General features: G+C 47.8%; 1 protein-coding gene across 2 annotated transcripts in view; it reads left to right on the top strand.

Annotated features, from left to right (window-relative positions):
* Positions 1-16345, top strand: part of VEGFB (vascular endothelial growth factor B) — a 315982-nt gene that overhangs the window by 240507 nt on the left and 59130 nt on the right. For both annotated transcript variants that reach the window (XM_086938146.1, XM_086938147.1), the window contains exon 2: positions 6303-6336. In XM_086938146.1, coding sequence (XP_086794272.1) covers positions 6303-6336 — 34 coding nt within the window. The remainder of the gene's footprint in view (positions 1-6302; positions 6337-16345) is intronic.

Here is a 16345-nt window from a genome sequence, read left to right as displayed (position 1 = left end):
TGGGAGCGGCCCCAATTGTGCTGAACATTATATGTTGTAGGCTGCCTGCTCTTAGTACCTTGTTCCTCGGGATTCCCTCCCTAGGCCTCCCCTGGGGCTCTTGTGCTTATACATTACCTTAATGCACACCGCTCCATGCGCCCCTCAAAAAATTGATGCCCTGGGCCAGGGCCCAGCTCACCCCTGCTAAAATCCGGCCCTGCTAGTAAGGGTGTTCTCCAGTCCTCCGGGTGTTACTGGGCTCTCACTGGGTGGGGTTCTCACTAGCAGAGCGTGACTGCTCTGATGAGTGTTCATCCAATTGCCAGGGTGTGATAGGGTGCCCAATGGTACGGAATTTCCAAAACTCGAATTGCAATGGGCCATCATTGTTGCAGAGCGTGTCCTGCACCAGTGAGATATTTCTCCAAACCTCATGCTGTGACTGGGTGACAGGATGTTCATTGGTGCAGAGTGTGTGCTGCACTAGTGAGGGTGTTTATCCAGTCATCAAGGTATGAGTGGGTGCAGAGCCCGTGCTGCACTAGTGAGGGCGTTCTTCAAACCTCAAACTAATGAGTGTTCTCCAATCCTGGCGGTGCAAAGGGACGCCAATGGATGCACAGCACCCGCTGCCCTCATTATTTTACGCATCTAGTATTTGTTAAGCGCACGTACACCAGGTTGGTTTCTTGGCACTAGGGTAACATGAGCGCATCACACTGCACATGGTTTTAGTCATTTATATGTTTACAGAGCCATGTTTTTAGGAGTTGCCTGAATTTGCATAGCTGGGAGTGGTTCTGATACCAAGAGGAAGGGAGTTCCATATGTGAGTGGCAATAGAGAATCTAGCACTGCCCATTTTCTTTTTTCGAATTTGGGGAAAGTCAGGAGATTCATAAGGATAGATCCCTTCGATTGGGGGTGTATTTTTTTTTCTCAAAAACATACGTTATTTGCATTTCTAGCCACATATGGCCCGCAGGGCCTACAGTATATATGCAGCAGTTAGAGCATACAAGTATGGCACAATTTTCCCTCTGGCATGTACATTTAAACAAAGGAGTAACAAACGCAACAACTAGGCGTGTTATGCCCACATCATGTCTCCATATGGGTTCCCATCCACATCTAGATGTCCGGTATATGCATGATGAATTAATGTTGGGTATCTGTATCTCTACCTGGGCATGTCGTTTGTGTTGGGCAGCAGGGGTGGCAGCAGTATGCCTCGGTAGTCTGCCCAGTGCTCGACTGGGGGTGCATTTTTTTATTCGGGATGATATAAAAGCTGGGCTTCTTCCGTAGAGGGACTTAAAAGTGATACAGCCAGTTTTTAAGACAATCTTTAGTACTAGTGGAAGCCAGTGTAATTTCCTCATCAGTGGGGTGATGTTGCAGTGTCTGGGTGTTGGAAAATTAGCCTGTAGGCCTGTTTCTGTCCTAGTTGTAGTTTGTGATTGAATCCTATTGGGAGACCCAGGTAAGTGTAGTCTACTCCAGAGATGACTAATGGGCCAATAACTTGGACAGTGACTTCGAGAGTAAGGTACTTTCTGATTTTCCTAATCCTTCGGAGTTGGAAGAAGCAGCTGATTTCTGCTCCTAGTTGGGGTTTTAAAGAGAGATCCTCGTGGATGAGGACCCCAGGGCTTTTAACTTATTTCTTGGGCGTAGGGAAAGCTCCCATCTTAGGAGGCCAGAAAGAAGGATTCCACATATTGTATGTGTGGGTGTTTTCCAATCCTCGGGGTGTGATGAGGTGCTGAGGGGTGCAAACCATGTGCTGCACAACGCTCTTCAGTCTCAGGATGTGATGAGGTGCTGAGAGGTGCAAACCATGTGCTGCACAAGCGCTCTTCAGTCTCAGGGTGGGATGAGGGGTGCAAACCATGTGCTGCACGGGTGCTCTTCAGTCTCAGCGTGTGATGCGGTGCTGAAGGGTACAAACCATGTTCTGCACAGACGCTCTTCAGTCTCGGGGTGTGACGAGATGCTGAGAGGTGCAAACCATGTGCTGCACAAGCGATCTTCAGTCTCAGGGTGGGATGAGTGGTGCAAACTATGTCCTGCACGGGTGCTCTTCAATCTCAGGGTGTGATGAGGGTGTTATATTTCATATTGGTACCCTAATATAGGTCCAGGGAACATCCTACACTTTCCCTACATCAGCTCCCGTTATTTCATGTGAACGAGCCTTATAACAGAACTCCAAATAAAGACAGAATCCCTTATACGGACCTTACGCCTTATAAGGACTGCAACATTTTATTGTCTAAACCTTTCACCTAGTTCCATGCCGAGGGTGGGTTTTCCCCAATCAATATTGCTAAGACGTCATCCTTAGCACATGTGAATATTAGATGGGTATACTCTCCAGGGGCATACTACACCTCTTCCATCGACGCACAAGGTTCAATCCCCAATGTTATCCTCATACTGAACAATGGGTAACACACGTACATAGACTGTATAAATACAGCACCTCTTGCTATTAGAAGGCAGGAGGGAACCGCAACTTCAAGGCCGTCACACTGACCAGAGATGCTGCAGCTCCGGCATGCCATCGCTCCCACTGACAGTGGTCTAACGATCCCTTGTGGGGTATCCAGCTCAAGTCCAAGACGAAGTCCCACACTCTCACTATTCAGGTATGGGGGTTTGACTAAACCCTAGTGGGATTCTTGGCTCTTAGGCTTATGGGCTCTTAGACTTAGGCTCTATAGCACTTACTCACATGCTAGGTACACTTAGGTACATCTAGGCAGGCATCTTAGGAGTACGCACTTTGTTTTATAAATGCATTTTATATTCATGTATATGTTCATGACTGTTTCAAAATGGAAAAAATACTATTCCTTCTTATTCACTGTACTGGTGGTTCTATATCTGTGCTACTGTGTTACAGTCTTAACAGCGAACTTATTCTACATGAATGGAGCTACTGTTCAATAAATCTTTAATGTAAACATGCTCGACTGTTTCTTCTCTGTATCTGTCTGAGAGCAAAAACAAGCAAGCAAGAGTGACTGGGTGAAAAAATAATATATTGTTTCCACGAGTCTGAGGATATTGTATTCTGAGGTTACCAAAACTAATCTCTCCAATAATAGGAGAGTCTAATGGCAGTGCGAGCTAGCTAATGCAAACCATAGGCTAACATATGCGGCGGGGTGTATGGAGTCATTCTGCCACCAGACCCACGGTATACGTTAGCTGTAAACGTTGTAGGTCCTGAATGACAGGGTACTTTTGGGACTACACTACAAGGTGCTGAGGGGTGCAAACCTTGTGCTGGACAGGTGCTCTTCATTCTCACGGTGTGATGAGGTGCAAACCATGTGTTGCACGGGTCTTCTTCAGTCTCAGGGTGTGATGAGGTGCTGAGGGGTGCAAACCATGTGCTGAGCGGGATCTCTTCAGTCTCCGGGTGTGATGAGGTGCTGAGGGGTGCAAACCATATGCTGCATGGGTGCTTTTCATTCTATGGGTGTGATGAGGTACTGATGGGTGCAAACCATGTGCTGCACGGGTATTCTTCAGTCTCCGGGTGTGATGAGGTGCTGAGGGGTGCAAACCATGTACTGCACCAGCGCTCTTCAGTCTCAGGGTGTGATGAGGTGCTGAGGGGTGCAAACCATGTGCTGCATGGGCGCTCTGGAGTCGCAGAGTGTGATGGGGTGCTGATGGGTGCAAACCATGTGCTGCACAGGCGCTCTTCAGTCTCAGGGTGTGGTGAGGTACTGAGCGGTACAAACCATGCGCAGCGCTGCACAGGTGCTCTTCAGTCTCAGGGTGTGAGGCAGTCCCGGCTCTAGAATTTTTTCTTTGGGTTGGCCGTAAAGTAGCCTGGGTGGACCATGAAGATGAGTGGGTGCTGGCCAAAAAACAACAAACTATTTAATCGATCTGATATTTTAGGCATTGGCATCTGTCTGCACTTGACATTTTTGACACAATAATCAGCACCCAAAGAGCATCATAATTTGCTTTCTTTCATGTGTTTCCAACTTTGGGGAAAGGAAGGGATGCTATTTGTCAATTTTTTAATATGCAGAACTTTAAGACTGCAGCATGCTCCTGGTCTTGTGCAGCAGCAGAAATGTTTCTGCTGCCTTAAAGAGCCACTTTACAGCTTTCCATGTTTTTAAAAAAACTTGGCAGCTTTTTCCTTTGCAAAGTATTGAAGGTTATGCATTTTCAGGATATCCATGCTGGTCATTTGAGCATCATAGCAGCTAATAAGCACTGCTAACTTCACACCTCTCCCCAGGCCTGAAAGTAGCCTGTATAATACTGTTAATCATTCAAATAAACGATAAGGGAGACCAATAATGACGGCATCCCCTGTGAAACATGAAGGTGAAAAACGCTTGTTTTTCAGTTCTGAATGGCCTTGGGTGGGCCAGGGTATTCCTTGGGTGGGCTTGACCCACCCTCTAGAACCGGGCCTGGTGTGATGAGGTGCTGAGGGGTGCAAACCATGTGCTGCACAAGCGCTCTTGAGTCTCAGGGGGGTGTGATGAGGTGCGCAGGGGTGCAAACCATGTGCTGCACAAGTGCTCTTCAGTCGCAGGGTACGGTGAGGTGCTGAGGGGTGCAAACCATGTGCTGCACAAGCGCTCTTGAGTCTCAGGGGGGTGTGATGAGGTGCGCAGGGGTGCAAACCATGTGCTGCACAAGTGCTCTTCAGTCTCAGGATGTGATGAGGTGCTGAGGGGTGCAAACCATGTGCTGCACAAGTGCTCTTCAGTCGCAGGGTACGGTGAGGTGCTGAGGGGTGCAAACCATGTGCTGCGCAAGCGCTCTTGAGTCTCAGGGGGGTGTGATGAGGTGCGCAGGGGTGCAAACCATGTACTGCACCAGCGCTCTTCAGTCTCAGGATGTGATGAGGTGCTGAGGGGTGCAAACCATGTGCTGCACAAGTGCTCTTCAGTCTCAGGATGTGATGAGGTGCTGAGGGGTGCAAACCATGTGCTGCACAAGTGCTCTTTAGTCTCAGGATGCGATGAGGTGCTGAGGGGTGCAAACCATGTGCTGCACAAGTGCTCTTCAGTCTCAGGATGTGATGAGGTGCTGAGGGGTGCAAACCATGTGCTGCACAAGTGCTCTTCAGTCTCAGGATGCGATAAGGTGCTGAGGGGTGCAAACCATGTGCTGCAAAAGTGGTCTTCAGTCGCAGGGTACGGTGAGGTGCTGAGGGGTGCAAACCATGTGCTGCAAAAGTGGTCTTCAGTCGCAGGGTACGGTGAGGTGCTGAGGGGTGCAAACCATGTGCTGCACAAGCGCTCTTCAGTCTCAGGATGTGATGAGGTGCTGAGGGGTGCAAACCATGTGCTGCACAAGCGCTCTTCAGTCTCAGGATGTGATGAGGTGCTGAGGGGTGCAAACCATGTGCTGCACAACGCTCTTCAGTCTCAGGGTGTGATGAGGTGCTGAGGGGTGCAAACCGTGTACTGCACCAGCGTTCTTCAGTCTCAGGATGTGATGAGGTGCTGAGGGTGCAAACCATGTGCTGCACAAGCTCTTCAGTCTCAGGGTATGAGGAGGTGTTGAGGGGTGCAAACCATATGCTGCAGAAACGCTCTTCAGTCGCAGGGTATGATGAGGTGCTGAGGGGTGCAAACCCCGTGCTGGACGGGTGCTCTTTAGTCTCAGGGGGGTGTGATGAGGTGCTGGGGGTGCAAACCATATGCTGCAGAAACGCTCTTCAGTCGCAGGGTATGATGAGGTTCTGAGGGGTGCAAACCCCGTGCTGGACGGGTGCTCTTCAGTCTCAGGGTGTGATGAGGTTCTGAGGGGTGCAAACCCCGTGCTGGACGGGTGCTCTTCAGTCTCAGGGTGTGATGAGGTTCTGAGGGGTGCAAACCCCGTGCTGGACGGGTGCTCTTCAGTCGCAGGGTATGATGAGGTTCTGAGGGGTGCAAACCCCGTGCTGGACGGGTGCTCTTCAGTCTCAGGGTGTGATGAGGTTCTGAGGGGTGCAAACCCCGTGCTGGACGGGTGCTCTTCAGTCGCAGGGTATGATGAGGTTCTGAGGGGTGCAAACCCCGTGCTGGACGGGTGCTCTTCAGTCTCAGGGTGTGATGAGGTGCTCCGATGTGATTGTGGTCTCCAACCCTGTGTATGAAGGGATATTCAGTGATGCGCACGAAGCCCGCGAGGGTGTATTCATCCAGCCACGCGGGTGCAGAGGGTGCGCCACATAGCTCTGTGTGTGAGGCGCTGCTCGGGGGTGTGGCGCGTGCGCAGTGCAGTTGCGGGCACTATTCGGTCTCATGTATTCATCTAACAGTTTTCTGTTTTCCTTCTTCTTTCAGCCGCCGTGGGAGGAGACGCACAGAGCGGGAGAAGGTATGTCGCCTGGGTCATTGCACATACACGGTAGAGATGTGGATTTGGGGGAAAGCAGAGCTGGGGTGAACAGCAGAGAGGAGTCTTATCATGAGCCTCTGTTTTATGGAGTGGTGCGCGTCTGTCCGTTTCCGTTTACGGTGGATCTTTGGCAAACTGGGAATAAAATACATTAGGATATGTTGCAACATCAAAAACGATACCACAGACTTTATAAACTTAAATATAAAACATTGCAAAATGGAAAGTTAAGAGAGCAGCAGAGATGAGTAAATACGGGGCAGGGCGCATCCGACACCTAAAACGAGCCTGGATTGTCTTTTCATGAGTACCGGACCCTAGTCCGGCGGCCGGTGTGTCTCCAGGGCAGCCCCCGGTGTCCCTCTCTGCTCTCCCTTGCCTCTCCCCCATGCACGCGGGCCTCATACGCGCCTGGAATGCTCGGGGTTTATCAGGGTTCACATCGGCCTTATCTCTCTGAACCTGGAGTCACTGACTTCCCTGCGCCCGCGTCCCTGCTGCTCCTGGGCGTCTGGGCGGCACCTGCCGGGGCGGCGGGGATGTTTGTTCGTGGAAGGGTGCGGGGGAAGGAGGGGTGCTGGGCGTCAGCCTGGTGCCAGGACTCGCGCCTTCATCTGACACGTTTTCACTGATGCGCGGCAGGGTCGGATTGGGGTGAAAAATTGGCCCAGTCCTCCCAAAAAAGTGGCCCACAATTGCAGTTCGCAAAAATTCGTGCCGAAAAAGGTGATTTCTTCTTGTCCGTTTCGAGTCAGATTTGGTTTTTAATTGCAAAGTTATTTCAAACATTTCTGTTTCAGGTTTTTTTCTCTCATTTCCTTGTACAGTATTTGAATGAAACCACTAACCTCAGTCCGAGAAAACTGGCAGCAGGCACTTGAGGTTTGTCTGTCTGGTCTTTGTGACCTGCTGTGGGGGGACAAAAGCCTCCTCCCCACACCCCCGACGTGTTAATTGCACTGCTCAAAAGACACCTCTCTCAAAGGCTCACTGACACCCCCTGGGGCCCGGATGGAAGGAGGTGCACCACATGACACCCTATTGTCATATTGCAAATAACAATACATTGGGCCTAATATGTGGCCCGCTCAGACTACCTCTCACCTGAAGCTGCAGCTCTATGGGGAAAATCAGCCCAGGTATATGGAGTTGCTAGATCCAAAGACAAAATAAACGGCCAATAACTCGTCACAATGAACACCCACCCACCCCGCCGGCCACACGCTCGACCCAGTATTCTCCTCAAGCCTGAATGTCTCCGTCAGCAACACCACCGAATTCCTCTGGACCGACCACCACTGCATCCACTTCACTTTCCAGAAACCCACCGCACCCAACAGATCCCCCGCCTCTGCTGGAGCAAAATCACCGAAGACCAACTACACGCAAACCTCGCTCTCAGCCCACCCACCGAACCCTCCACCGATGACGCTGCCCAAAGCCTCAGACGCTGGATCGAGGACTGCGCCAACACCCTCGCCCCGCTGAAGAAACCCCCCCACAGATACACCAGCAAGAGGGCCAACTGGTTCACCCTAGAACTCATAGCCTCCAAGCAAGCCTGCTGGAAACTAGAGAAGAAATGGCACAGTGAACAAACTCTGGACAGCCACGCAGCTCACAAGGATGCCATCCACAACCACCGCCACCTCATCAGGGTGGCCAAGAGGACCTCCTTCAAAGAACGCCTCGACAACAATGCACACAATAGCAAGGAGCTCTTCAACATGTTGAAGGAACTCTCCAACCCCAGCTCCAACACCAACGACATCCCGCTGGCGCAAGCCCTGTGCGACTCCCTCGCCACCTTCTACCGGAAGATAGCAGACATCCACGACAGCTTCAACGCCCAGACAGCCCCAACAGACAGCAACACAACAGACCCTCCGTACACCATCGACCACGTCCCCCTACTAGCCTGGGCCAGCGTGAGCATCGAGGACACCATCAAGACCATGCGCACAATCCACTCCGGCTCTCCGTCAGACCCATTTCCGCACCACGTCTTCAACAGAGCAAGCAGCTCCATCGCACCCCACCTGCGCAACGTCCTCAATCTCTCCCTCGAGACTGCGACCTTCCCAGAGATCTGGAAACACGCCGAGATCAACGCCCTATTCAAAAAACCTAAAGCAGACCCAAGAAACCTCAAGAACTTCCGGCCCATCTCTCTGCTCCCCTTCCCGGCCAAGGTCATCGAGAAAACGTCAACAGACAGCTAACCCGATACCTCGAAGAAAACAGAATCCTGGACCCTTCCCAGTGAGGGTTCTGCAGCAATCACAGCACCAAGACTGCCCTGCTAGCCGCCACCGACGACATCAGGACCCCGCTGGACAACGGCCAGACCGCAGCACTCATCCTCCTAGACCTCTCTGACGCTTTCGACACCGTCTACCACCGCACACTACGCGCACGTCTCCACACCGTATGGATTGGACCACCTCCTTCCTCTTTGGCAGAACCCAGAGAAGAAGCCTCTCTGGCTTCCTCTCATTCTGTTCCAAAGCCTCCAAAATCATCTGCGGCGTACACCAGGGTTCCTCCCTCAGTCCGACGCTGTTCAACATTTACATGGCCCCGTGCGCACACGTAGCACGACCTCAACATAATCTCCTACGCCGATGACACTCAGCTGATCCTCTCCCTCACCAAGGACCCTATCACCGCCAAAGCCAACCTCCACGAAGGAATGAAGGCAGTCACCGACTGGATGAAGACCAGCCGTCTGAAGCTGAACTCAGACAAGACTGAGATCTTCATCCTCGGCTCCACCCCTTCAGCCTGGGACGACTCCTCGTGGCCCAGGCTGAACCGAACCACCCAACGACCACGCACGCAATGTGGGAATCATCCTCGACTCAACGCTCTCAATGACCAAGCAAGTCAATGCCGCCTCCTCCTCCTGCTTCAACACCCTCCGCATGCTCCGCAAGATCTACAGATGGATCCCGACGGATACAAGAAAGACAGTCACCCAGGCCCTCGTCAGCAGCAGACTCGACTACGGAAACGCCCTCTACGCGGGAGCCCCGACCAAGCTCATCAAACGACTACAATGCATCCAAAATGCCTCGGCACGACTGATCCTCGATGTACCACGCCACGGCCACATCACCCCCCACCTGAGAAACCTGCACTGGCTCCCCGTCAACAAGAGGATATCCTTCAAGCTTCTCACTGACGCACACAAGGCACTCCACAAGACCGGCCCAGCCAACCTCAACAGACGGCTCTCCTGCTACATCCCCAACCGCCAGCTCCGCTCCGCCGACCTCTCACTCGCCACCGTCCCGCGCATCCAAAGAACAACCACCGGTGGGAGATCCTTCTCCCACCTCGCCGCCAAGACATGGAACACCCTCCCACTGAGCCTACGACAGACCTAAGACCTGCTGACCTTCAGGAGGATACTCAAGACCTGACTGTTCGATCAGTAGCGCCCCCCCAAGCGCCTTGAGACCCTCGCGGGTATGTAGTGCGCTTTACGAATGATTGATTGATTGATACTCTGCCACAGGCCCCTCGAGCACCGGCCGATTGCCAGCCTTGCCAATCCAACCCTGATGCGCAATGTGATGCACAGGAGGAAAAGCAGATTTACCTGTAACTGTTGTTCGCCAGCATTCACATGCATACAAGAATGCTCGCCCACATTGGGAGTGTGATGCCAGCCAGATTGAAATAAACCTCCCTCCAAGCCATTACTGACACTGCATAGTGCTGACTTTTACGTGATAGGCTGGTGCATTCTGGGTGTGATAGTCTTGTTTGCCATTAAACTAACCCCTCTGAAATAAATAACTTGTAGATAAAAAGGTCAGGGCTGGAGACAGTGTCCAAAATAACCTGGAGAGAGGTGGTCTCCCTACTTCCAAATATGTTTTTTATTACCTCTACCTGATATTCTTACCAAGGCCTGTCATAAGAAATATATAGTCCTTTCTCCCTGGTGTCATCTTTGACGTAGAAACAATATGGGTATGACGCTCCTTTTAAGTGGGAGGAGACGTTGTTTGTGTATGTATCCAGGTTACTTGGTTGAAAACCCACTGCTGCGTAGATGCCAGACCAAGACTCCTTGCCTCTACGTGGCTCAGCTAGCATTGTACTCTATTGCACTGAAACATATTCACCATTCAATTTACTTTCATATTTTCGCTATAATAATTCACCACTAATCCTTATGGGTTCCAGAGTAGAGTGCTACTCGCCGAAAAAGCGCTTCGACACCTCGTCAGAGGTAGAAAGTGCTATTTAAATACAATTACAATACAATACAACTGTAGCATGTATATCGTGTTTACTTACACTGAAGTTCCTACCCACATGGATTGCAAGCTACTGAATGTAGAACATGTGGTTGGAGGGGTGTTGTTTTTGTGGGAAGTGCTTTCATGTTGTGTGTGATGACCACAGAGGTGTGGTTAGGCGTGTTGTGGGAAGCAGTGCATGGCGGTGTGACGAGTGAGGGTTTGCTATGGGTTTATGCACCCAAAAGAGGGTGTGATCAAACAAGGCCCCATAAGCCATCAATCAACATGCTCCAAACAGAGATGCTGTCAAAAGAGTCGTAGGATAACAAAAAGGACAAGAATGGGAATTGGTGACACAGGTAATCATGTGAACCATTTTAGTCTTACATATTTGGGGGAACAAAGACATTTATTCTTCTGCTGTGGTAAAATCTATTGTCACAACTTGTACTTTTTGGTGGCGCATTAGCCAAAAGGTTTCACCCCCTTTGGCATGTTTGCCTGTGCTTTCTCAAGGCCGAAAATGGTCATGGAACCCACATTGCGCCATCTGTAATGTAATAACAAGCAGAAATAAGAAAAAATAAATAAACAATATAAAACAGTCCGTATTTCTCATGCAGAGATGGGCCATGGCTTTGATAAATGTCAAAGCTGAAGATTTCCTTGCAGAGGTGATGAGATGGTGAAGTCGTGTCTAAATATCAGATAGAACAAAAATTATCAGATGCACAGATAAGGGCATAGGCGAACAGCTAAACAGGTTAAGGCAAGGAAGATTTCCCAGCAACAAAGAAAGCTCCTTGCACGGATGTGGTTTCCCTGCTACACGTCTACGCAACGACTCTGGGAAGAGGTTTTGGTCACACCGGAGTCTATGGCCCTCCTTGTGACTTGGGCGCTAATTAATTTGGGTGCTAATTGGACACCCATCATTCCTGTCAGCACCATTTTCTCCTTGGTCTAAATCTTGCAGGTAAATTCTGCAAAAGTTTACATTTGCGCATCTCAAAACAGGGCAACATACACACAATTAGCACATTATCCCCATTCTGAGATATGAAACTTGAAATGCTGCCCTAATTTTGCACCCATTAATTACCACACAGCCATGGCGGTGCAGATTCCAGATGCACAGTTACCACATCAGATTTGCGTCGAAGTGGTAATGGGGGCCTAAGTGTAAATTCTGCGCCATTTTCAGATCAGGGTGAGGTTTTTCTTGGAGTTTAGTATTCAGTTCTAAAGTTTGCTATGCCTTGGCACTCAGAATATGTTTTAGCTCTTCACCCCCCCTCCCCCCCCGCTGGATCTTGCTCACAGCAAGCAATACCACTTAAATAAGGTGCCACCCCCCAAAACTTTCCCACACTGCACTGGGTAGGGCATTGCTGTAAAGGGCCACCCCAGTGAGCCCAAAAGCTTCATACTGAAAGCATATTTATATGGCAAATTAATCATGGTCTGGTCTGACCGTCTCAGTGGTGTTCTCCTGGATCTTCAGAATTTATTAAATTTTTGGAGAATTTTATTGAGTGTGTAAATGACCTATGGTAAAAGAGGGCTTATAGCGATAGTGCTGACTATTTGAAAACAAGCATTGGTAAAGCCGAATGGTTTAGCTTTTTTTTTTACTAGCGAGATTCACAGAGACACGCAAAATCAGAGACATTTTAAGGCATGGGCAAAGTGGGCTCTCGCCCAGGGCCCCAGCCTTTCAGAGGGGGCTGATAGAGCCAGCTCTGTTCTGCAGAGTCTTGTCCTGATGACCTTGAAAGATTCTTAAACAGATTGTTTTAAATACTGTTCTCCTTAAATGTATTTTTAATGTGGGTGATGTGTGGGAGGCTACAACGGGCATTTTGCAGAGAAATGTTGTGTTTATGTTTCATGCAACATCCATAAACAAATTATTTTAGATACAAAAATGACCTCGCATATGAGAAATGGGAGTCACAGAGATTATTTGCAGTAATATTAATGAGCTGCGGCTGTGTTACAATATTAAATAATGAGCTGCGACTGTGTTACTATATTAATAATGAGCTACAGCTGTGTTACAATATTAAAAAACTACGTCACTATCCCTGCATATTAAATGTAAACATATTTAGAATTTGGACGAGGGCGCCTGTGCACTGTCACTGACCTGGCCAAAGAGTGTATGTATATAGAGCTCAAATTGGAGCATAACTTCAAAGCTGTTCCGAACAGGGGCCCCAAAAATACGTTTGGCCCAGGGCCCCCCAAATCCATAAGATGCCCCTGCGCAAAATGCATGCGCACAGTAACACAAACGTATACAGGCAGAGAGGAAGACAGTTAAGAGGCATCCGACGGCACTTACTCCAGAGGGCACTTCTCACAACATTTATCCCTAACAAAACTAAAGTGCAATCTGGTAGTTTCAGTTCACAATATTACTTCTCACTCTTTCTGGCGTCATTGTGAAAATCTTTTACAACCGTTGATATCCTGAGGCATCACTTTTACTTTTTATTTCATTTGTTTGCTCTCATTGTTAATATCTTTTGAAGTCCTCGCTTCTACCTTGAGAAATCTCATGACACCAGCCTTTCACAGTATTTATTGCTCATCATAAGAGCTTATCTCTTTACCTTTGTCAGTGTGCTGTCTCTCCAGCTATTTCCTCAATGCAGGCAGCACAATATCATGCAAAACAAAGTGTACCTAAAGCTGTTTAAAAAAAGAACGTCACTCCATACTTATCAGGTGTTGGTCTCTAATGTGGCGTAGTGTATCCTGCTTGTTGTAGTTAAGAGTTTTCGTTTTTAGTTATTTGCATGCAGTCAGTGTTAATATCTTTTACAAAACAGAATAGTTTTTAAAAATATACATTTTTAAATTAAATATGCTCAAAATATCTTAAAGGATTTCAGGATAAAGAGATATATAGTACCATAGCTCCAATCCAACATTATGCACACTAAAAACTAAACAAATAATTTAAGATACATTGCTCTATTTAAAAGCCTATGAAAATGTGGAAGATTGATAGATTTCAGGTTAAAAGGTTCTATTCTATTGAACTAATATTGTAAAACTGCATTCATTGGGAGAGCATGGGTCATGTTTACTATTCTAAGTACATTCGAACACATTTTGTGAAAAGTGAATATATTGGGAGCAGATTTAATAGTCTAAGTCCAGTCTAACAGACATTGTGGTATGACCCTACATTGGGCCAGCCAGATCGACTATTCTAACTCCACTATAACAAACACTGGGGAAAATGCAAACATGATGGGGGACAAAGGGTTTAAAAGACAAGTAAACAAATTAAAAACAATAAAAAAAAGATATTCAATTAAAATTAATGTATACAAATGTTTAAAAAACGACCCACTATAATCCTGGTAAACCCCACTACCTAAAACTAAAACGTAATTAGAAACTAAAACATGTATTAACCATGTAAACAAATAACATATAAAAATCAAATGAATCAATTCAAGTTCATTAATATATACATTGTAAAAAGGCACTACCCATTTAGTCCCTCAATCAAACCAACAACCTGGAAATTATATACATTGATATAATATTTGTTAAAAATTTATTTTAAAACTTACACAATAACATACGTTATAGAATAAAAATATAAATAAATACAACAAAGCGACAAGATACAAATGACATAATAGTAACCTGTATATTAAATTTCGATATTTTTTAAAAAACAAGTAAAAGGTTATTATGAGGAGACTGATTGTTTATGGCAGCTGATTGTATTTCAAGTGCACTGAGCTACCTGTGCACTTGAAGGGAAGGCATCTTACCATTCATCCCCCTGGAACATCTGTACAACCAGTGTTTGCGTATGTGTGTAGCCATCTTGACAACCAGCATGCTGCTGTCCTTTCTGGGCAGAGGGATTATACATATGGTCTACTGTGAGCCAGTTTCTGTTTGGCACAGTACCTGAGTTCTCTACCCCCGCCCCACACAATTGTTGTTTTAGACATCACCTTTCAAAAAGAAGAGCTTGACAAAGAAAGTTGGGGAGCAATCCACTTTTCTTGACCGGTTGGTGCCACCCCCTCTTGCTCTACAAAGGCCATGGAAGATGCGTTCTGCCAAGATTGAAAGAGTTTTAGAAATTTGAATCAAGCAGGGTCGCTGGTTGGCCATGGCTTTCATACTGGCCTACCTGGCTGTAGTTATATTTCATCTGATATTCAGAAGGGGACTCTGCTTCAGAATAGAAACCGGCATCTAGAGAGTAGCTCGCTCTGACCAGGAGGACAAAGAGCAAGATCCCACTTGCAGAAGCCTGTGTCGAGGTTGCCTTAAAGGAGTGGCTGCCCAGGAGCCATGAGGACTCCACAGTCAACACCCTGCCAAGCCATGACGGATCCTGCAAGAACAGGACGTCTAGGACCTGCAGAGAAGCATTCCAGAATTCCAAGCGTGTTGAGTATAGCCCAGCTTAGATCAGTCCAGGACCATCCGGGACCTTGAGACAGCCCATCCCTGACCCTTCATATCCCCAGCGGGGCACAGGGGTTTTTCGTCTTCACTAGAGCCTTGGAGCAGTGTACCACCGTCTGTGGTCTGTCACTTTGATTCTGGAGACTTTTGAGTTATCTCACTAACCCCATACAATTCCGGAAATATTATGATTTGAAGTTGTAATTGGAGCCTAACTCCCAGTATTCGTTCTCGCCTCCTTACTAGTGCCGCTTTGGTACTGTTGAGTGATCCTGGCAATTCAAATCTTGACAGTAGCCAGACATTTTCAGTAGACATGCCTGTGACGTTTTGTACCACTGGAGGATGTGCTTTGGGTGCTAGCCCAATGCAAGAACTAGTAGTTCTCCACTGCTGATGATTGATTGCGAGACCAGTTTCGATGTCCGCTAGTCTCCCCTGAACTCTGTCCCTTCGTGGAGTTCGCCTAACAAAACGTTTAGTATCCAGTTAATTAGACACAGATATCTTGTAGAATACCACTAAAACATGGGTTTGGATAATGAATGAGACCCCTGCTCTTTATTTTTGGTGGAGGGCTTTTGATAACTTGAAATTTGAATCGTTTTACTCAGTTCTCAGCCACTTGCACTAAAAAAGAGTTGGTTTGACATGACAAAAAATGCTTAGCAACTACAGCAGACATACATAGCATAGTCAACTTATAAATTTCATAGCATTGTGTCCGGTGGCCCTCAACCGCCATTTACTGACTTAGTAAACACACCCTGTAGAAAGCCTGAGAACACAAAAAACTGCAGAGAACACCCAAACTCTTCCCCATAACATAATATTAGCCCAGGACTCTTTGTTATTTGGATTGTAGCTCTTACCTAAGTATGTGCGAGGTTTGTATTAGAGGTCGTATTTCATTCCCAGTAGTGTTGATACTATTTTGTTTTCAGTGCTGTTATTAATTGTACCTCTAACCCAATGATGTTTTTTTCAAATGGTCCTCACTGGGTATTGAGCGTTAGCATGCATTTGCGCGCTTCAGATAGCTGCCAAGTTCCTAACCCTCTAGCACCTTACTCGGTCAACTACCCCTTGGAGAGTCAAGCATACACAGGGAGTAACCTGTTTTTCCAGTTGGAGTGCATTAGCACATGAGCATATGGCATACCAGTGGTGAATGGTAGCAGCTACCATGGATAGTGCTCAATAACCACTGACTACTCCAGGCTCCACACAGCGGCGTAACACAGGCACCTGCAGCCCCGAGGACATGGGGGACCTTCACT

This window comes from Lissotriton vulgaris, chromosome 9 (genome assembly GCF_964263255.1).
Source record: "Lissotriton vulgaris chromosome 9, aLisVul1.2, whole genome shotgun sequence".
In the NCBI taxonomy this organism is placed as follows: domain Eukaryota; kingdom Metazoa; phylum Chordata; class Amphibia; order Caudata; family Salamandridae; genus Lissotriton; species Lissotriton vulgaris.
This window is presented reverse-complemented; position numbering and strand designations above follow the sequence as displayed.